The 22,562-nt window shown below is 37.3% G+C and overlaps 1 protein-coding gene and 1 pseudogene across 1 annotated transcript in view; one reads left to right on the top strand and one right to left on the bottom strand.

The window, feature by feature from the left end:
• Positions 1-6,019: 6,019 nt before the first annotated feature.
• LOC106965808 (60S ribosomal protein L26-like) lies at positions 6,020-6,452 on the bottom strand (annotated as a pseudogene).
• A 9,798-nt stretch (positions 6,453-16,250) lies between these two features.
• The window catches only part of STX11 (syntaxin 11), a 46,087-nt gene continuing 39,775 nt past the window's right edge, over positions 16,251-22,562 (top strand). Inside the window, exons 1-2 of the mRNA XM_027056709.2 lie at positions 16,251-16,441; positions 16,528-16,708. Of these exons, the coding sequence (XP_026912510.1) occupies positions 16,666-16,708 (43 nt within the window). The 5' untranslated portion in view covers positions 16,251-16,441; positions 16,528-16,665. The remainder of the gene's footprint in view (positions 16,442-16,527; positions 16,709-22,562) is intronic.

Here is a 22,562-nt window from a genome sequence, read left to right as displayed (position 1 = left end):
TCTATTTTGGGAGGTTTTGCGTTTCTAGTAATTTATCCCTTCCTCCCAGGTTGTCCACGTTGTTGGTATATACTTTTTCATAATATTCTCTTATAATCCTTCGTATTTCTATGGTGTGGTTGTAATGTCTCCTCTTTCATTTCTGATATTGGTAATTTGAGTCCTCTCTCTACAAAAAAAAAGGGTATTTTGCTAAAAACTCTTAGCATGTTGGAAATGAGGAGCACAGCTTAGAAACTCACCTAAGTAAGTCTTGCACATGAATGAGGGTGTGGAGTGGGACAATCCCTTCGCGCTTCACAGCAGGACATCAACTGCTTTGTCATCTTGAGGGCATCTCCACTGTGGTGGAGACAGCTATGCTGGGAAGACCTGTCAGTAGATAGCGCTGGGATTCTGCAGGATGGTGGCGACAAGTAACAGTTGCAGACATTCATGAGTACATATGTAAACCCTCTGGGAACTCTCAAAAGTTGTCTGGAACTGCCTACCCAGTGTAAGGCTGATAGAGCCTAGGGAAGCTTGGTTATAGCTCTAGCATATCTACAACACTCAGCAGAGTGCAAACACTTAGCAGATCCTCAACCCATTTCTCCACTCATCCTTCCCCAATTCAGTGCCTTGACCCTGCTGCCCTTCTGTCACCAAGGAGGCCACCCTGAATACACATTTTAATTACTGTCAGTTTGAGGAACTGTTGCTTCCTGACACACCCTCGCATATTCTTGCATTTAATGACAGTAACTGTGACAATCTGTTACTTTTTATTAAATTCCAAAAGGGCAGCTAATTTTTTCAAAGTGGGCAGAGGAATCAATAACCTAGAAAATCTAGTTTTCAAAACTAACTTTTGCAAAAAGATAGCTTTGTTGTTCTTGTTGTTGTGCTTTGTGTTGAACCTGAATGATTCCACGAGTCACTGCCGGAACGATTTGTCTTTTCTTTTAAAAAAAAATTTTTTTTAATGTTTATTTTAGTTTTGAGAGAGAGAGACAGACAGACAGAGCATGAGCGGGGGAGGGGCAGAGAGACAGGGAGACAGAATCGGAAGCAGGCTCCTGGCTCCAACCAGTCAGCACAGAGCCTGACGCAGGGCTCGAACTCACGAACTGTGAGATTATAACCTGAGCCGAAGTCGGGCACTCAACCAACTGAGCCACCCAGGCGCCCCCCTTTTGTCTTTTCTTTTGTTTTCCTTGCTCTAGAAAGTTAATTGACTTTCTTTGTATTAAAAAACAACTCAAACTCGGATATAGAATTAGAACTAAAAATATTAACCTAATAGTTTATTTTCATTCCATCCATATACTTTCCTAAGCCTTCTTCCAGTTTAGGATTCAGCTGGAGTGATGTGTGATTCTGAGCTCTGATTGGTGTCCCAACGCTTCCCGTACAAGTAGGGTTAGTACAAAACATATGAAATAGTTTGAATCAGATCAGACACAAGAAATATGGACACAAAAAAGAGGTCAGAGAGGGCACAGAAGAAGGATAGGAAGAGGACAAACAACATAAAATTACAAAAAGGTTAATATGAAATCGATTTTTCAGGAATCGGTGTCCTTATAAGGCCAATGTGGGGTTTATTTTCAAATAACTTATTAATTTTAATTGGGAATTTATTATTTATTTCAAATTCTATAGCTGTATCTTCCTGTATGAATCAAATACACAGAGAACTAATTGAGAAATTGACAGAAATTGGCCAACATGGACAAAAGATTGATATGAAATAGGTCTTGTGGTCATATTTAACACAGACAATTCAATGTTGAAATTATTTTCACTTCTATCTTCTGTCATGAGAAAATTAGCAGCAATCAAACTATAATTTTCTTTTTATTATTATTTCTGAACAGGCCTGAGAGTTAAAAGAGAAAGTAAGGTAACATAAGTGACAAACTAAATGACCTAGCAAGTGTTTGACTGAGATAAGTTATAACACTCTGCTAAAAATTGAAAAACTGTCACTTCCTTGTTAGAGCTGAAAATAGTTCTTACAAGTTGTTCTTCCTGATGCAAAACCATATTAAGCTTTGTGTATTAATACAAATCACTCAAAACAATTCCAAGTAAGTACATATAGATTTAGAGAGAATTATGTAATGAATAATACTAGATGGTTGATAAAGCATTTACTCCAGTTTAAATGAGTATTTTATCCAAAGAGCACTGACTTGAGGTTTTTCTCTTTCCTTCTATAAATTTAGTGCTTACATACCAATTCCACTTAATAAATATGTGTTGTGCAGTTGTTAGGTAAAAATTCAGAGACTAGGTGCTCCCAGGACTACCAAAGTGAATCATATGTAGTGAAGGCTATATAATTTACAGTAAAATCATAGTTATGAATATGAAAATTTATAATTTACTATAATGAAAGGCAGCATAAATACAGTGGCTATTCCTAGAATGAGTAGGCTATTTTTAATTGAAATGTTGAAAAATGAGTTTATAAAAGTAATATTATTTTGGGATAGAATTGGAAGTCTGTGCAGTGTTTCAAAAGCTCGTGTTGGGCTTTTAGGGAGCTCATTCTGGTAGAGGGTCTGTCAGGATCAAAGTTATGGAGAACTGAAGGCTCATGGTATATTCAGGGAATGGCCAGTTGAGAGGATAAAGAAGGAAAAAGAGGTGTCCTTACACAGCTAGATTGCTGGGTAAGCAGACTCTGTAAGGCTGATGCCTGAGCTTGAAGTCCAGAGCACAGGCAGATGTGAAAGAAAGACAGATGTAAAGTGGGGAAGAGCAAAAACAAGGTGGGGCTCACAAGGACAGACTGAAACCCTTGTCAATTCTCATTGCCCCAATCTTGATGCTATGAGTGTCCTGCAGAATCTGAGTCCCCTCACGATGGAGTTAATCACACACCCCTGGTCTGGGAGTCAGAAAAGGTGAAGGAGGATCCCGGGGCAGGTGGAAACAGTTGGAAGCCTGGCTGCTGCCTCACACCAATGAGGTCATCCAGCAGGTAAACAACGGTGTGCGTGAGCTACAAAGATTCCCTCCAAATCTCATGCAAGACTCTCTCCTGTGCCCCTCCCTATGCAGAAACACACGGGCAGGGGAATTCTGAGAAGTATAATTTAGCCTGGCCACCACACATGATGTTTTGGTTTATTTTAGAAACATTTTAATAAAGGGAACACAGTGATAAAGATACCTGGAAAACATTTTGGTAGATGAAGATCTAGCTTATTGTGAGATCCATACTCCAGAAGTTTTATAAACTTTGCTTAATGGAGAATATATCTGGCTTGGCCCCAGCAGGAAACAAGTCCTTTTGAGGTGAGATTTTGATGAAAATCTGTTAAATTTATCTAAGTGAAGAGAACCAGGAAGGAAAACTGGGGTATCTAGAACAGGACTGGCAGGAAGCCTTTCCTTCCCCACAGCTCTGGCAGGCTGAGCTCCACAGGAACTGTGATGGTCAGCAGCAGCTACAGCCAGAGCCTCAGCGTCGCCCAGAGAAGCAGAGAAGAAATTCCCTGGCCCAGTCTCATCCTGACTTTGGGTTTCCTGCCAAAGCCTCCTGGGACGGAAAGCAGCAGATACAATGGCTCAAAGTGGATGTGGGAGGCACAGAGAGCAGCTAGCTCAGTGAACGGTATCTAATTCAGCCAAACTTCCTAACATTTACCAAAGAGCCTGAAATAGTCATGATGATAAATAATCTGGTGTAAGGTTTACATTTTCTGTGAAACTTGTTCTTTTCCACTGGTGTTGAAATATATTCATCATCATCTTGACAAATGCCATTAATTTTCATTTTTCTTCAAATGGAACATTGCCCTATAAATTATTTTCACAGCAAAGAGTGACTCAACTCTCAATAAAAGTGATTTATGGAAATCTGCCATGTTCTCACTCTGCTACTCATAAATTTTCTGCATGTAGTCAAACTTCTTTAAGTGTTCTGAGTCACAATAACTCATGGTCAGGCACTGAAATGCAATTCAACTATTCGAAAGGTGAACACATATAATGGGTTGATATGTCATTCAAGTAATAATATAAGAAAGTGAGCGGCTCAACAAAGTCAAAGCACACATGCACTTAGTTCAAAAAGTTGGTGGATTTAGACTCATAAAGTTTGTGCCATAACAAATACTCCTCAAGTGTATGCTCATTTTCAGTATACACTTTCCTCCTCTCTATTTTCAAGTGCTTCCATGTACGTCATCTTATTTGTCCCCGAATAGAGGAATTATCCCCATAAGGCAGATGACAAAACTGAAACCCAGGAAGTTTAAATGACTTGCTCACTCTATTCAGCTGGGAAAGCTAACAACCCATCAATTGAAAGCAGGTACTGTGCTTTCAAACACTCCAACTTTAATAAAATACTTTACAATATATTAAAAGGCCATTTACCTGCTTGCTGACTCTGTAACCTATACTTTCTGTGACCTGTCGTCCTAAAAATCGGTCTTTTGATTTCACTCCTGGGAGGGCCCTGCCTTGTCAGGAGGAAGTGTTAGTACAGTCATATAGAAAAGCCTTTAACATTTTAAACCTCTTTGCACACTTATCAGGTCCACAGCAATTAAAAATGAACAAACAATCAGACAAAACCAACTCAAGTGGTAGTAGTGACCTTTGAAAGCTACTCTTTAGGTTAAGAGACCATCAACTGATGGCTACAAGGACAGAAGTCATCAAAGGTACCTGAAACACAGATAACCAGCTCAAAGTCAGCTCAGAAAAGGAACCATGACAGAAGCTTGTGTTTGTCTATTTAATCTTCTTCAACAAACACTGGAGAACACAAGGTTGTGTGAAAGGTTTCTCAGACATATATTTTTAGGAAAGTCTACTCTTACCTGCCATTTTCCTTTCATTCACAATGATAATATTATTTACTGAGTTCTTACTACATGCCAAGCACTCTTAGATCTTTATGTAGTAAACTCACTCATCCCCATATAGGCCCTATGACATAGGTGCCCTTTTTATCTTGACTTTCAGGTAACCAAGCAAGCAGAGGAAGGTGAAGTAACTTGGCCCAGGTCACCCAGCTCAGCAAAGCTCTGAGCCCAGACAATCTCTCTCTCTCTTTTTTCTTAATGTTTATTCGTTTACTTCTGTGAGAGAGAGTGGGGGAGTGGTTGAGAGAGAGGGAGGGAGACTCCCAAGCAGACTCTGCACTGTCAGCACAGACCCCAATGCGGGGCTTGAACCCACAAACCATGACCTGAGCCAAAGTCAGATGTTTAACCGACTGAGCCACCCAGGCACCTCTACTCTTTTTTTTTTTTTAATGTTTATTTATTTATTTTGAGAGAGAGAGAGAGAGAGAAGAGAGAGCGGGGCAGGGGCAAAGAGAGAGAATCCCAAGCAGGCTCTGTGCTGTCAGTGCAAAGCCTGAGGTGGGGCTCAAACTCATGAGCTGTGAGTTCATGACCTGAGCAGAAATCAAGAGTCAGAGGCTTAACTGACTGAGCCACTCATGCGCCCCTGGATGGTCTGACTCTTAACCTCTATGTCTTATTGTACTCCAGTTCAGGCCTTCATCAGTTCCCTTAGATGCATTCCTGTTCACCTGAAATCTTCCAGAGCACAAGCACCTGTACCAGTAGAGTGTCCAGTACTGTGAATGCTCAGCCGAGTTCATTGTATAATTGATAGAATGAATGAAGGAGGGACAGATGAATGAAAGAATGAGTATAGAAATGTGTTCTGAGAGGTCAGAAAAAGAAGAGATTCTTTTAGAGTAGGTGGGGTAGGAAGAAAAGGTTACATCAAAGAGCCTTGAATAATGGTAGGATTTCAAAAGGCAGAGATAAAGAAAAGGGAATTTCAGGTGGAAAAATTATATAAAGCTGGAGACACTGGAAAGCCTGGAGATACAGTCAGAGAACAGCAAGTTGAACAAATTGGCAGTGGCTTATTCTTGGGCTACATGAATGAAGGTAATGCAGGGAGAGGTCTGATCAGGTTAACTTGAAGTTAGTTTGCTAAATGTTTTTTTTTTTTTCATTTTAATAGTTTTTGTTTAAAGCTGTGTATTAGTTTATTCCTACATCTTCTCAATTGTTTCTTCCTTATATTTGCCCTTTTATTTTACTACTTGGTGAGATTTGGTTTTACGTTCAAGGATCTTTTTGTGGTCTTTGTCCACTTTTAGTCTAGTGATAACCACCTTGCTGGGGTGAATGCCCACATGGACAGTTGTGCCACTTGCCTTCTGTCGCTGTACTTATTCAGTGTAGATGGCATATTTTTTCCCATACACCTGGACTACTTTGCCAATTTGCTGACCTTTGTAGTGTCCTTGCACAAGCTGTACTTCATCATCCTTCCGGATGGTCACGGGTCAAATGTTGTACTTCTGTCTCAGCTTTTTGGAAAGAGAGGAAGATACAATCTCTCTGCAAATGTGGGAAAGGTGCATTGAAATGCCTTCTATGGTTCTTGCTCCGCTCAGAAGTCACAGAGGGATTGGACTTCATCTTGGCCACTGGCACTTCAGCGATGGCCGCAAAAAGAAAGACGTACTGAATGTTTTATAGCAGGCTGAAGGAATCACTGCTTAAAGAACTGGATGCCTCCAGAGGAGTATAAATGTAGATGTAAAGGATGACAATCTTGGGACTATGCTTTTGGGAAACTGAATGGGCAGTAATGTGTCAGAAATTCAGGGCAGGGGTTGCTGACCTATAATGAATGAATACATGAATGAGTCTTAGGACGTCTGTGAATCCCTGAAAGGCACACAAAATTTTGTCTGTATTTGTTTATGTACATATTTCTACTGAGACTGTCTACAACCTCTCAATGATTCTCAAAAATTGTGACCACCCCCCTGCCCCAAACAGGACAGCCACAAGGCAAACATCCAAATAGATACCATAATTCCATACATCTAAATATCTTAATATTATAAATGAAGTTAAACTGTTGAATAAAATATGTTCTTCAACCTCACAATATGTAGTACAGTAATGATATTCAAATTTTACTTTGAATTTACTTTTATAAAAAGGTAAATTAATGTAAATACTAAAACCTCAAAATATTAAATATGTTAAAAACTATATATAAAAACTACCTATTAAAAACTAAAAAGCAATTAAAATAATGATGAGATACTACTACGTACCTATGCTAGTAGGTATCCAAAACACCAACAACACCAAATGCTGGTAAGGATATGGAGAAACAGAAGATCTCATTCACTGCCGGTGGGAATGCAAAATGATGCAGCCACTTTGGAAGACAGTTTGACAGTTTCTTACAAAACTAAACATGCTGTTATCATAGAGTCTGGCAATCCCACCCTTTGGTTGGTGAGTGGATAAACAAATTGAGCATAGCCAGACAACGGTATATTATTCAACAACAAAAAAGAAATGAGCTATAACCTACAAAAAGACACACTGGAAACTTGAATGCATATTACTTAGTGAAAGAAGCCATTCTAAAAAGGCTACATACTATACAATTCCAACTATATGACATTTTGGAAAAGGCAAGAGTGTGGAGACATAAAAAAAAATCAGTGGTTTCCAGGAAGGAAGGGGGTGATGAATAGGTGGGCCACAGGAATTTTTAAAGCAGTAAACTATTTAGTATGATACATGTGGATATGTTTATTTGAATTCAATTCAAAAAAAAAAATCACACACACATTCACATGCTCCCCCCACCCCCACACACACTCCAGAGCATGTACAACACACAGTGAATCCTAATATAAACTATAGACTTTAGTTAATAATGTATTAATAGTGGCTCATCAGTTGTAACAAATGTACCCACTAATACCAGAGGAGGGCTGGGTGGGGGTTACTCTATACTTTCTGCTCAGTATTTCTTGTAAATATAAAACTACCCCCCAAAATAAAGTCTATTAATTTAAAACTTAAAGGCAAAATGCAAATGATGATGAATATAAAAACTTAAAAATTATTTAAATAGAAAGGAATTCTATTAATTTATTAATTCATGCATTTGGAAGCTGATATTGATACATAAACTTAAGATTATTTCTTCTTGATTAATTGATCTCTTTATCATTAAGAAATCACTTTCTTTATCACTACTAATATTTCTGCTCTGAAATGTGTTTTGTCTAGCATTAATGGAAATACTCTTGGTTTCTTTTGATTTGTGTTAGCTATCTTTTTTCTATTCTTTTGTTTTCAATCTGTTTGAATCTTTATATTTAATAAGAGATTTTCCTGTAGGCAGCATATTGTTGTGCTTTGCTTTTTAATCCAATCTGACCATCTCTGCCTTTTAATTAAGAATGATTAGACCATTTATATTTAATGTGATTATTTTGTGTTAGATTGACATCTAATCTTGCTGTTTGTTTTCTATTGGTTCCATCTCTGTTCTCTTTTCCCTCTTTTTTTGCTTTCTTTTGGATCAATTAAACATTTTAATGGTTCCATTTTTGTTCTCTTTTCCTGGCATGTTATTTTGTCATTTTAGTTGCTTTGGGGTTTATAGTATCCCTCATTCACTTATTACAGTTTACTTTCAAGGGATATTATATCATTTTACAAATAGTTTATCAGCCTATTTTAAGGTTCTATTATTGTCATACATTTTTCACTTGAATATTTTATAAATCCCACACTATATTTTTATTATTTTTGTTTAAATAGCTAATTATCTTTTAAAGACATTTAATAATAAGAAAAAAAACTTGCATATTTATTTATGTAGTTACCATTTCTGGTATTCTTCCTTTTTTATTGGTAGATGTCCGTATTTCCATCTAGCATCATTTTCCTGTTGCCTGAAGGGCTTCCTTTCATATATCTTACAGTGTTCTGGTAATAAATTTTATAGTCTGTTGGTAACAAATTCTTTCAGTTTTTTATGTCCGAGAAAATATTTATTTCACCTTTGTTTGTAAAAGATACATTGTGTATAAAATGATAGACTGACAGTATTTTCCTTTAATATTTTTACCTTTTAGTCCTCCACCATTTCTCTGTTATATTATTACAGATGCGAAATTTGCTGTTCTCCTCATCTTTTTATCTTTTTTTCTTCTCTACATAATGTGTCTTTTTTCCTCTGGCTGCTTTTAAGATGTTCTCTTTATCATTGGTTTTGCGTAATTTAGTTATGATATGCTTTAGTGTACTTCATGTATCTTGTGTTTGGGTTCACGGAGCTTCTTGGATCTATGGGTTTATAGGTTACAATAAATCTGGAATTTTGGACATTATTTCTTCAAATACTTCTTCCATCTCTCTTTTCCTTTGGGGAATTCCAACTGTGTGTGTGACATGTGTGTATGTTGCGGGGGGGGGGGTGCTGAGATTTCTTACTCTTAAAGAGAACAGATAAATGGGGCACCTGGGTGGCTCAGTCGGTTAAGCATTGACTTCGGCTCAGGTCATGATCTCATGGTCCATGAGTTTGAGCCTCACGTCGGGCTCGGTGCTGACAGCTCAGAGCCTGGAGCCTGCTTCAGGTTCTGTGTCTCCCTCTCTCTCTGACCCTCCCCCATTCATGCTCTGTCTCTCTCTGTCTCAAAAATAAATAAACATTAAAAAAAATTAAAAAAAAGAGAACAGATAAATTACTATGTCTGGTAATTTTTAATTAGATGCTGTAGATTATGCATTATACCTTGTTGGGTGCTAGGTATTTTTGAATTCCCATAACTGTTCTTGAACTTCGTTATGTTAAATTACTTGGAGGCAGTTTGATGCCACTGAGAGAAAAATTTTCTGACCACTCCTTCCAGTAAATTATGAGGTTTTCCAGTCTGGTTTGTGAGAACAGGCACCATTTCTGGCTGTGTGTAGACAGTAGTTACTGCTTCCTCCAATCCTTTTAGTTGGTTTTGCCCCCAGCCCCAGGTAGTTTTCTGACATGCATTAACTGATAAATCCTCTGCTGAATACTCAAGGGGGATCTTGTGCAAATCTGCTCGCATCTCTCTCTAGTCATCTCTCTATCTCCAGTATTCTATCCTATGAACTTTAGTCACCTTCATTTCCCTGGATTCAGCTTCATCTCAACTCAGGGAATCTGCCTGGCTTCTTCTCCATGCCATGTGCTAGAAACTCTCCCAAAGCAGCAAGCTGGGACAAGTGAGGCTTACTTTGCATGTTTTCCATATCTTGGGGATCACAGTCCTTCATTATTTGATGTTTAATATCTTGAAAATTGGTGTTTATATATTTTGTCTTTGCTGTTGTTATTCAGTTGGGAGGTTAAATCTGGTCCCTGTTACTCCATCATGTTTGGAAGCAGAAGTCAATGTATAAGTATTAACCAAATAATAGAGCAGTATCTAGACTCATTTTACTCAGCTTGGGCAGGAGTAGAAAAATGACTGTTAATAACCAAGACTTACAGTGGGGTTCCATGAATTTCTGGATTTACTACAAACTTGTAGAGTTAGAAAGGTACACAAAAATTATCTGTCCTAAGAGAATATGATGCCTGGGAATAGTCTAGGGTAGAAGGCATAAATATGAGGGAATATACTGACCATGAGTTAATAAATACTTTTGCTTAGGAATTAACTATTCTAAAGACTTTTGTACAGACCCAACATTTGCCATAACAAAAAATTTTAAAAATTATGCAGTCCAACTCTTTGGTTTTACAGAATAGGAAATCCTATAAAGAAAGGTATGCAGCTATGTTGGGGATAGCATGATGATGATGACAATGATAATGTTCATTATTTTACACCAAGCAAAGTACTTTCTCATTTCATCCTGCATGAACCACAGAAATAAAAGAAGAAATGAGTGCTTGGAGAAAGGTGAGTCTGTCTGATTTATCATGATGAAAATTTGTTGTTATTACAAATAAAGCTGGAAAGTGATGATGATGATGATGATAATTATAGTAGCTTACTACATTCAAGGCACAGTTCTAAGCGGTTTGCATGAGTTATCTCATTAATTTGTAATAACTTGCATATACAAAATAGTCTACAATTCACATTTTTTTTTCACATTTTGGCATTTCTGAAGTCAGGATGCATCTTTTGACTATTGGTATAGTTACAGTTACTGTCAATATGGAGAGTTTAGTATTTTCAGAGAGGGTGTGCCTTTGTTTTAGCTGGTCATCTAGTGGCATAATCAATCCATTCCCTATAAATGAATATCTGCTTGAGGCTTTTTGTCCCACACAGGTAATATGAATTCAGACTTCCGAACCATTTTACAAAGTTGGCATTGCCCTGATGCCAAATCCAACTTGAAACATTTCTCAGGGGAGATTTTTTTCCTCCCTACATCCAGTGTCAAATTAAGACACAAGTAAGACCTAGATTGAGACAAGATGGCGGGCCTGCAAGGAGGAGTTGTCAAAGGATGAAAATGGGGTGACAGAAGCAGAATTTAAAAGCAGTTTCTATCAACACATCTTTTTTTCACTTTACTTGATTAGTACCTTGATTCTCTATGGCAGTAGCAACAGTAAAATGGGCAATATTAAACACAACTATTTTGAAATATTTATTTCCAATTGAAATGGAACTTTATATTGTGTTTATTAATTTATGTATTTTTCTCTTCCAGATGACTATAAATGAAAAGTAGAGCTTGTTTTGACACTTTCAACAATGGATAGATCATTCACACAGAAAATCAATAAGGAAACATTAGACTTACACTATGCACTGTAACAGATGGACTTAACATTTGCAGAACATTCCACCAAGCAGCAGAAGAATACACATTTTCTCAGGCGCACATGTAATGTTCTTCAGGATACATCATATGTTAGACCACAAAGCATCTCTTAATAAATTTAAAAAGATAGAAATCATATCAAGCAACTTTTCTGAACATAATGGTATAAAACTAGAAATCAGTTGCAAGAAGAAAACTGAAAAATTCACAAATACGTGGTGAGTAAACAACATGCTACTGAAAAACCAATGTATTTAAAAAGAAATCAGGAGCATCTGGGTGGCTCAGTCGGTTAAGTGGCCGACTTCGGCTCAGGTCATTTTCTCACAGTTCATGGGTTCGAGCCCCACATTGGGCGCTCTGCTGTCAGCTCAGAGCCTGGAGCTTGCTTCAGATTCTGTGTCTTCCTCTCTCTCTGCCCCTCCCCACCTGTGCACTGTCTCTCTCTTTCTCTCTCTCTCAAAATAAATACACATTAAAAAATATTAAAAAAAGAAGAAATCAAAAGAGAATTAAAAATTCATGAGACAAAAAAATATGGAAGCACTACCTACCAAAACTAATGGAGGAAAAGCAGCTGTAAGAGGGAAGTCCATAGCAACAAATGCCTACATAATGAAAAAAAAAAAACCCACTTAAATAAACAACTTTACACCTCAAGAAATAAGAAAAGAATAATAAACTAAACATAAAGTTAGCAGAAGGAGAGAAATAACAAAGATGAGAGTGGAAATAAAGGGAGTAGAGACTATAAAGACAATTAAAAAGATCAATGAAACTAAGGGGAGGGTTTTTTTGGAAAAAGCAAACAAAATTGATAAACCTTTATCTAGGATTACCAAGAAAAAAAGAGACAGAGAAGACTCAAAGTTAGAAATGAAAGAGACATTATAACTGATACCACAGAAATACAAAGGATCATGAGAAACTAAGATGAATAATTATATGCTAACAAATTGCCAACCTAGAAGAAAAAGAAATTTCCTAGAAACCTCCTAAGCCTAAGCCTAAGTCATGAAGAAATACAAAATCTGAATAGACCCATTACAAATAAGGTGATTAAATCAGTAATAAAAGCCCTCCCAACAAACAAAAGTCTAGGACCAAGTGGCTTCACTGATGAATTCTACCAAATATTTTAAAACTGAGTACCAATCCTTTTCAAACTATTCCAAAAAAAAAAAAAAAAAAATAGAAGAGCACAGAACACTTCCAAACCATTTTACAAAGTTGGCATTACCCTGATACCAAATCCAATTAAGGACAACTACAAGAAAAAAAAATTACAGGCCATACTGATGAACGTAGATGAAAAATCCTCAACAAAATATTAGCAAACTGAATTCAACAATATATAAAAAAGATGGCATACCATGATCAAGTGGAATTTATTTCAGAGATGCAAGAATGATAAAACATCTCCAAATTAATCAACGTGATACACCACATTAACAAAGTGAAGGATAAAAATCTTACAATCACCTCAATAGATGCAGAAAAAGCGTTTGACAAGGTTTAACATTGATTCATGATAAAATCTCGTAACAACCTGAGTACAGAGTGAACATACCTTAACATAATAAAGGCTACATATGACAAGCCCATAGTTGTCATCAGGCTCAATGGTGTAAAGCTGAAAGCTTTTCTTATAAGATCAGGAACAAGACAAGGATGCCTACTCTTGTCACTTTTATTCAACATGGCACTAGAAGCTTTAGCCACAGCAATTAGGTGGGAAAAAGAAATAAAAGCCATCCAAATCGAAAAGGGAGAAATAAAACTTTTTCTACTTGCAGATTACATATAATAGATAGAAAATCCTAAAAACTCCACCAAAAATTGTTAGAGCTAATTTAAAAATTCAGTAAAGTTGAAGGATACAAAATCAATACACAAAAATCAGTTGCGTTCCTACACCTTGACAATGAACTGCCAGTAAGAGAAATTAAGTAAACAATCCACTCTCAATTGCATCAAAATGAGTGATTTTTGAGGAATAAATTTAATCAATGAGGTGAAAGATCTATACACTGAGAACTATAAGACATTGATGAAAGAAATTGAAGAAGACAAAAATAAATGGAAAGATAATATGTGTTCATGGATTAGAAAAATTAATATTGTTAAAATATCCATACTACCGGAAGCAGTTTGATAGGGATTCAATACAACCAAAATTCCAGTGGCATTTTTCACAGAAATAGTATGATATTGGCATAAATAGAGACACATAAATCAATGCAACATAATAGAGAGCCCAGAAATAAACCCATGCATATGCGGTCAACTAATTTTCCATAAAAGAGCCAAGAATATACAATGGAAAAAAGGCTAGTCTCTTCCATACATGGTGTTGGAGAAACTGGCCAGCCAAATGTAAAAGAATGAAACTCTCCTCTATCTTACATCATACACAACACCAAGTCAAAGTACTTGAATGAAAGACCTGAAACCATAAAACTCCTTAGAAGAAAACATAGGGGATAAGCTCCTTGACATCACTCTTGGCAATGATTTTTTTTTTTTTTGGATTTGACACCAAAAGCAAACATAATAAAAGCAAAAATAAACAAGTGAAATGACATCAAATAAAAAGATTTTGCACAGGAAATTATCAACAAAATAAAAAGGCAACCTACCAAATGGGAGAACATATTTACAAATCATATATATTATAAGGGGTTAATATCCAAAACATATAAATGACTCATACAACTCAATATCAAAAACAAAACAAAACAAAACAAAACAAAACAAAATATTTTAAAAATTGGCAGAGGTACTAAACAGACATTTCTCCAAAGAAGATATACAAATGACCAACATATGAAAAGGTGTTCAACATCACTAATTATCAGGGAAATACAAATCAAAATTACGAGTTATCACCTTACACCTGTTAGAGTGGCTACCATCAAAAAGATAAGAGATAACAAGTTGAAAAGGATATGCAAAAAGGGGACCCCTTGTGCATTGTTGGTGGAAATGGAAGTTGGTTCACCCTCTATGGAAAATAGTATGAAAATTCTTCAAAAAATTGAAAATAGAACTACCATATGATCTAGCAATTCCACTTCTGGGTATAAATCCAAAGGAAATGAAAATGGAATAATGAAGAGATATCTGCACTCCCATGTTCCTTGCAGCATTATTCACAGTGGCCAAGCTATAGAAACAACTAAGGGACACCTATGTGGCTCAGTCGGTTAAGCATCCGACTTTGGCTCAGGTCATGATCTCACAGATTGTAGGTTCGAGCCCTGTGTCCAGCTCTGTGCTGACAGCTGAGAGCCTGGAGTCTGCTTCAGATTCTGTGTCGCCTTCTCTCTCTGCCCCTCTCCCTCTCCCTCTCGCACTCTCTGTCTCAAAAATAAATAAATGTTAGAAACAACCAAAGTGCCTATCAATGGATGAATGGGGAAAGAAGATGTGTTATACAGATACAATGGGATATTATTGGGCCATGAGAAAGAAGGAAATGTTACCATTTGCGACAATGTGGATGGACCTTGTGAACATTATGCAAAATTAAATAAGCCAGACGGAGAAAGGCAAATACTTCATGGTACCACTTATATATGGAAACTTAAAAAAAAAAAAGTCAAACTCATAGAAAGAGTAGAAAGAGAAAGCAGAATCGTGGTTGCCAAGGGCTGGGAGTTGAGAGAAATAGGGAAAGGTTGGTAAAAAAGTACAAGCTTTCAGCTATGAGATGCATAAGGTTTGAAGATTTAATGTAAAACATTGTGACTATAATTGATAACACTAAATTTATAAAATTGACATTTGTTAAGAGAATATAACTTTTTTGCTTCATCAAAACAACATAAATCAATGCTGCTTATTTTAATATTAAGTTTATACTTTTAATATGTAGATTTGTTCAATTTTTTAAAGTTTTTAATTTGAATTCCAGTATAGTTAACATACAGTGTTATATTAGTTTCAGATGCACTATAGTACAGTGATTCAACAATGCTATATATTACTCAGGGCCCATCATGGTAAGTGTACTCTTAATCCCCTTCACCTATTTCAACTATCCTTCCCCCCACCCCCACCCCCACCTCTGGTAACCATCAGTTTGTTCTCTATAGTTAAGAGTTTCTTTCTTGGTTTGTCTCTCTCTTTTTCGTCCTTTGTTCATTTGTTTTTTAAATTCTGCATATGATTTGCTTAAATTTTACAGTTTCCTAATGAGGCTGTAACCATAAGGAATTTATACCATGTTTATGTAAGTTACATATACTTGAATATATGTCATATTCAGGTAATTTGTCAACACTGGGTACCATATATTCTTTTTCCTTAAAAGCGGTCTACTCACTACTGAAGTTGGAGAGATGATGTCCTGGGGCCCTGAAAGAAATAGGGCATGAATAGATTATATGCAGCACTCACATTTGCATTGTAATCAGTTATGGATTCCTATTGGCATGAGGGCATTAAATGTTTTGTAAATGTTTCTTTGTGACTAGGGATGTAGAATTGTGGCAATTCTTCCTGTTTCATAATTCAACTTTGTCCATCACCAACTTGTAGAAAATAGGGTTTAAAGAAATCAGCTAGAGTGGCCTGCTTTCAACACTGAGAGTTAGTGATGCAAGGCCATGTCAGCTCCTACCAAAGATTCCTACTCACGCTCGGGGCACATAAGTAAGGTAAGGAACTGCGGACTGAGAAGAACATCGATCAGCTTCCCCAAGTTCTCATCAACAAGATCAGCATCCCAAGAGTAGATACCTGCAAGAAGTCTGTCCACTGAATCTGTGAATTTATACCTGAGACTTTGATCTGTTTTCACAGTGTCACTTTTGGTATGTCCATCTTTAAGACATCTTCATCATTTGAAACATGTTTGTTTTTTTGTGGTTCCAAGATTGTACTTTTAAATTTTCTTTAGGGTCACGGAAGGATGCCGGCTGTGGTCCGTGCACTCACAGAAACTATAAACCATCTTTGAGGAAGGACTCAGTCTACCTGAAGAGTGTGTTGAAAGGAAAAGTAAAACAAAGTCGTAGAACTGCAAGAAGAGGATGAAATGGATGAAGAAAAAGAGAAGAAAACCATGTCTCAGCCTCAAAGTAAGGCTTTTTGGTGTAGACATACATAGATTCTAAATGGATGATACAAATTCATCTAAATGAACAAAGTATGGATTATAAAAATGTTTAGTCTATTTGTGAGAATCATGCTTGTTGAGAACAAATTTAATTATTCAAATTCAAAAATCAATATTTAAAGGCTTACGACTAAACTATTACCTATAAAAGGCATGGCTCATTTGCTACATTCTGTTTATGCTTTTCTGTTTCACTTTTATCAGTTCCTCAGGACAGGAGGATGGTGTAAAAAGGGGTTTACCAGAAGTGAGTATTGAGTAACAGTCTCATCTTAAAATAGTTTTGTAACTTGTTATGCAAAATCACAGTTGAGAAAAAAACCATTTAGTGTCATTAAGCAGATCAATTATACTATCTCTACACCTAGTATTTTTTAGTCCCTTCTCTTTCACAGAGAATGTTCTATTTGTATGAATAAAGCAGCCAGTACATGCTCACCTTCAAGCCTCTTGCAAGTATAGCAATATATCAGAGGAAAATTTTCACATAATTGCAATTTGGGTTAAAATAAACAATACAACTATGTCATTTCACGAATTGTAGGCAGGAATAAGATTTAGCTAATACCAAAATAGTACAATTTCACCACTAATTTTCTACCCTTCCTATATACCATGCACAGAAAAATAAGCTTACTAGACAATAAGAAATTTACTTTTCTATGAGTTATCTGTTGCATTCTTTTATATTTTTTTTTGTAAGTTTTCTAAGCTTGTATAGATTTAGACATTGCTCTTTGAGGGTAGGTAACAGGATAAGAGAAATCCTTTGTTTTGGATAGTCCTTATTTTTCGGTTCTTCTGTGGTCTTTGATGTTGTTCTTGGATTCTTTATTGGTGGTTAAGAGCATGAACTTTTGTGTTGGACACCAGGATTTGAATCTAGGGTCCTTTGCTTGCTGGTGCTGTGGCAGTGGACAGGAGACTTTAAGGCTCATTCTTCCCCTGTCAAATGGGGTTGGGTTGTACACACTTCATCAATTTGTGATGAAAATTAAACAAGATAATATATGAAAATGTTAGCATAGTGCTTGGCACACTGCAACTGATGAATAAGTATCAGTTAACTTTAATATAGGTATTAGCATTATGGGGTTTACATATTTTTAAATGAGCTGATGTCTGCTAGTAATTGTACAGTTAAACACCGAGCTTCAAAGGGTATCTTAGTCCATGTAGGCTTTACGCTATATAGGAAAAATACTCTAGACTTTATGGCTTATCAATAGCAGAAATTGATTTGTCACAGTTCTGGAGACTGGGAAGTCTAAGATCAAGGTGCCAACAGATTTGGTGTCTGGTGAGAGCCCGCTTCCTGGTTCATAGATGGCCGTCTACTTGTTGTGTTCTCACATGACGGAAGGGGCAAGAGAGCTCCATGGGACCACTTTTATAAGAACATGAATCTCATTCTTGAGGGCTCCATCCTCATGACCTAATCACCTCCCAAGGTCCTCCTTCCTAACACCATCACATTGGGGATTGGATTACAACATGAATTTTTGGCAGGCACCATTATTCGGTGTAGAGGGAGGGGTTAGAAACTCCAGTAAGCTGTGTATATTGAGTAATGATGGCTGGTTTGTAGTACTGAGGTATAGATTTTCTCCCATATCAAGAAGTAATTTAAAGCTTATTAGATATTAAAATATTTAATATCTTAAAAATTAACCAACTTGTTTTATAGTCTTATTTACATGTATTTCCATAAATAATATTTTATGTAGAGAAGATAAATGCAAAAAGATTCGCTTATGAATCAGTATTTTTCTAATCTGAGTGTGCTGGAGAAAAATGTATATTATATGACATATAACATGATTTCTTCATAAAGCTAACCAGTGCACTGAAATAAGGAGATGCTAAAATTATCAGGGAATATTTTTCTAAGGACTGTAGGTATAAAATTTTCAGAGCAGGGATTTGGGCACTGTGGTCTAGCTACTGATAAAGGATGCTGTATCAGGGTCCCATCGGGAAACAGATGGCACATTCAAGTTAGAATAATTCCGTGAAGGTTTATAAAGAAAGGTAATATTTAAAGGCATAGGCAGAGTGGAAACTATATGTATTCTATATGTGATACCCCAGGTCTGAGAATCACGAGTAGGGAGAGATATTCAGAACCAGGAAGGAGAGGGAATCATGTAGAACAGACCACTTTAGAAGAACAGTGACCTGTGGAGAACACAGAGAGCCCTTCTGTTTCAAATAAATTCCTGGACCCCATCCGGCTGCTTCTGTTCTCCTGCTAGATCTCCCTATTGGCCAAGCCCAAGAGAAGTTAAAGGGTAGAGGAAACTATTGCAATAGCCCATAGAGATCAACCACCCAGGGTAGAGCGTAGGATGGTGAGAGGTAGAAAGTAGACGTGAAGGGGCAAACAGAAGATGCCTGCATACATGTTGACATAATAAAAATCCAGAATTTATTTTTTCTTGTTATTATATTTATTGGTGGTGAGGGCTTATAAAAGAGTTGAAGCTTTATAAACATGCACTGCACAAGATCCTTACAGGAATTAAATTTTAAGCTACTTTTTGAACAATGGAAGAAAAGACAGTAGCTTAAAATCCATGTTTTGTTAAAAACAAACAAACAAACAAACAGTGCTAGATCTCCTAAATCTCATTATGCCTGGGTGCCACCCTTAAAATGTCATCTCAGTGCCCTGAGCTCCAAAGTTCAGCTCAGTGCTCACTTGTGTCATTCATTCACTCATCTTTCAACAAATATTTACTGACAGTCTCTAATTATTGTGTTAAGTTTTGGGTAAAAAGTAGTAAACTGGCAAAGTATTAAGTGGAGACATAATCTCCATTCTGAATCTAAGAATATTTTATTAAACCAATGGTTTAGTAGAGAATAGTTTTGAATCACATAGAGAAAGATTTAAATAGTTTAGTAAATCTGTGTTCATAAAGATAATCAAAAGGGACAGAACCATGTGATCACTGAAAGTCCAAATATAATATTAAAACATAAAAATCTGAGACTTTGCATAGCAGCCATTTACGTAGTAAGGGGCCACAGACTTTTTAGGCAGCATAGTCCCTCCCTCCCAAAAGAAAGACCTTTATCTTAAATTTTAAGGTGTCCAATTCTGGAAAAGCTGATCCAAATATGAATTGTGAGACAAAGCACAGGGTGCTAGCAGGATCTGGAAAGCACTGCTCAATACAGTAACCAAAGAACCATCTGCAATCATGCTAATTTCCTACTCTGCACAGTCTAATGCAGTGGGCACTAATAACCATTAGTTATGGTGGCTCTTATGCACTGAAAATGTCACTGAGACTAAGGAACTGAATTTGAAATTTTGCTTCATCTTAATTAATTTAAATTTAAATAGCTACATGTGGCTACAATAATGGACAGTGAAGATCTAGAACAAGATGTGCAAGATGGGGCTTGCTGATTCATTTAACCTCATTTCGTTTTTTGACAGGGCTAACAACAGCTGTTCATTTACTCATACACCATCATGTGCCTAGCAGCATAGAGAGGAATTTCCATAGAGAGGAAATCAAAGATAGGTTTAAGAAGATAACAAGTGTTGGCAAGGAGATGCAGAAATCAGAACCCTTGTGCATTGCTGGTTATGAATGTAAACTAGTGCAGCTCCTGTGAAAAACGGTGTGAGGACAGCGCAAAAAATTACACAGAGAATGACATGATCCAGCAACTCCACTTCTGGGTATGGACTCCAGAAAAATGAAACAAAAGACTGAAAAGAAATAGCATTCAGCCTTTAAAAGGAAAAAGATTTGGGTCACCTGGGTGGCTCAGTCGGTTAATATCTGACTCTTGACTTCAGCTCAAGTCATGATCTCACGGTTTGTGAGATTGAACCCTGCATTTGGCTCTGCGCTGGCAGGATGGAGCCTGCTTGGGATTCTCTCTCTCTCTGCACCTCCCCCCTTAAAATAAATAAATATTTTTTTAGAAAAAGGAAAAGATTCTGACACATGTTGTAACGTAGATAAATCCTGACCATTATGCTGAGTGAAACAAGCCAGCTAGTTACAAAGGAACAAAGATTGTGCCATTTCACTTATATGATGTATCTAGAGTAGTCAAAATGATATACACAGTAGGTAGAATGATGGTTGCCAGGGGCTGCAGAGAGGCGGGGATGGAGAATTAGTGTTTAATGGGTGCAGAGTTGTCAGTTCGGGTAGATAAAATTTTCTGGAAATGGATGGTGATGGTCACACAACAGTGTGAATGTACCCATGCAACTGAACTTTGCACTTTCTTTTTAAATTTTTTTTTATTAAATTTTTTTGACGTTTTATTTATTTTTGAGACAGAGAGAGACAGAGCATGAACAGGGGAGGGGCAGAGAGAGAGGGAGACACAGAATCGGAAACAGGCTCCAGGCTCTGAGCCATCAGCCCAGAGCCTGACGCGGGGCTTGAACTCACGGACTGCGAGATCGTGACCTGAGCTGAAGTCGGATGCTCAACCGACTGAGCCACCCAGGCGCCCCTGAACTTTGCACTTTCAAATGGTTACAATAGTAAATTTTAAGTCACATATATTTTATCACACACACAAAAAGACAGGTGAAACATATGTCCTCAAGGAGTTTACAAACTAGCGTGGCAAAGAGAAACGGTGGCTGGTGATAGGTACATGGTGTGGGGATAAAAAAATGTTTATTTAGCTGAGGGCTATGGAGGAGTTGCATCTGAGGGGGTAGCGGGGGTAGATGTCCTTCCAATCCTGAGATTCAATGGGTTTATGAGCGCTTCAAATTTGGGATGGCAGTAGGGTATGAGATAGTGTATACAGAGGCAAGGCATCATGAGGCAGCTATGCCTTTCTCCAAGTGCTTTCCCTGCTTTATCTGGATTTACCCTAGAGTCCTCTTCCATATTCATAGTTCAGACTGGAGGTGAGAGCCAACCTTTCCAGAAAAAAATGTATAAAACATAGGAGACCTACCTGGAAGCCTAGAAGGAGGTGGGCACATCAGCTGCAGAAAAGCCAGGTCAGTCTAGACTTTGTCATTACCAATATCTTCATCCCTTCATAATCTAAGTCTCAAAGATACCACTCCCTCATAACCAACTTGCATTTTTCCAACTGAATCTTTCTAACCCCCTCACTGCACAACTTCTTGACACCTGGAACGTCCAATCCATTAACCTAACACCTTTCCACTTTGCCTCAACACCATCATTCATGTCTTCTCTTCTCTCCCTCCTTGGTTTAAATGCAACGGTCCTTCCTTATTATTCTCTTGCATAGATGCTCCATGCTCTTGTCCCTCTCTCCTCCATCCTATTCAGCTGGCCAACACTAAACTCTGCTTGTATCTAGACCTCTGCCTAGCATTATTTGTACCCAAGTAGGCAAATGAGACTGGTCAGAACACGTAACTATTCTGACTGGTCTCCCTTTATATCCATGATCTGTGACTTCAAATGGACCCTACTGTTATCCAGCAATCTGACTATATTTTCAAAGTTCATTTACTCTCTCACAACCCCTGGATGATGTTTCAAGCTGACTACCCTCTTCTCAAACTTCCGTCTCTACTCCTCACTCTCCACCAATAACTTTGCCTCTTCACTGAGAAAACATATTCGTGCCTTCACATTCACCAGCATCTGTGCCCGTTATATTCTGCCTCTCCTCCTGCAATCAGAAAAAAATTCTATCTTCTCCAATTTAACCCCAACATTGCATGTGCATTAGATTCCATCGTTGCTCATCTGCTCAAGAACATTGCTTCAGTAATGATCTTTTGTCTCCCGCATCATCACTTGTTCCTTCTTTTTTGGCTTATGTCCATGAGCATACAAACA

Source organism: Acinonyx jubatus, chromosome B2 (genome assembly GCF_027475565.1).
Source record: "Acinonyx jubatus isolate Ajub_Pintada_27869175 chromosome B2, VMU_Ajub_asm_v1.0, whole genome shotgun sequence".
NCBI lineage: Eukaryota > Metazoa > Chordata > Mammalia > Carnivora > Felidae > Acinonyx > Acinonyx jubatus.
The sequence above is the reverse complement of the archived record's forward strand: the minus strand, read 5'-3'. Positions and strand labels throughout refer to the sequence as shown.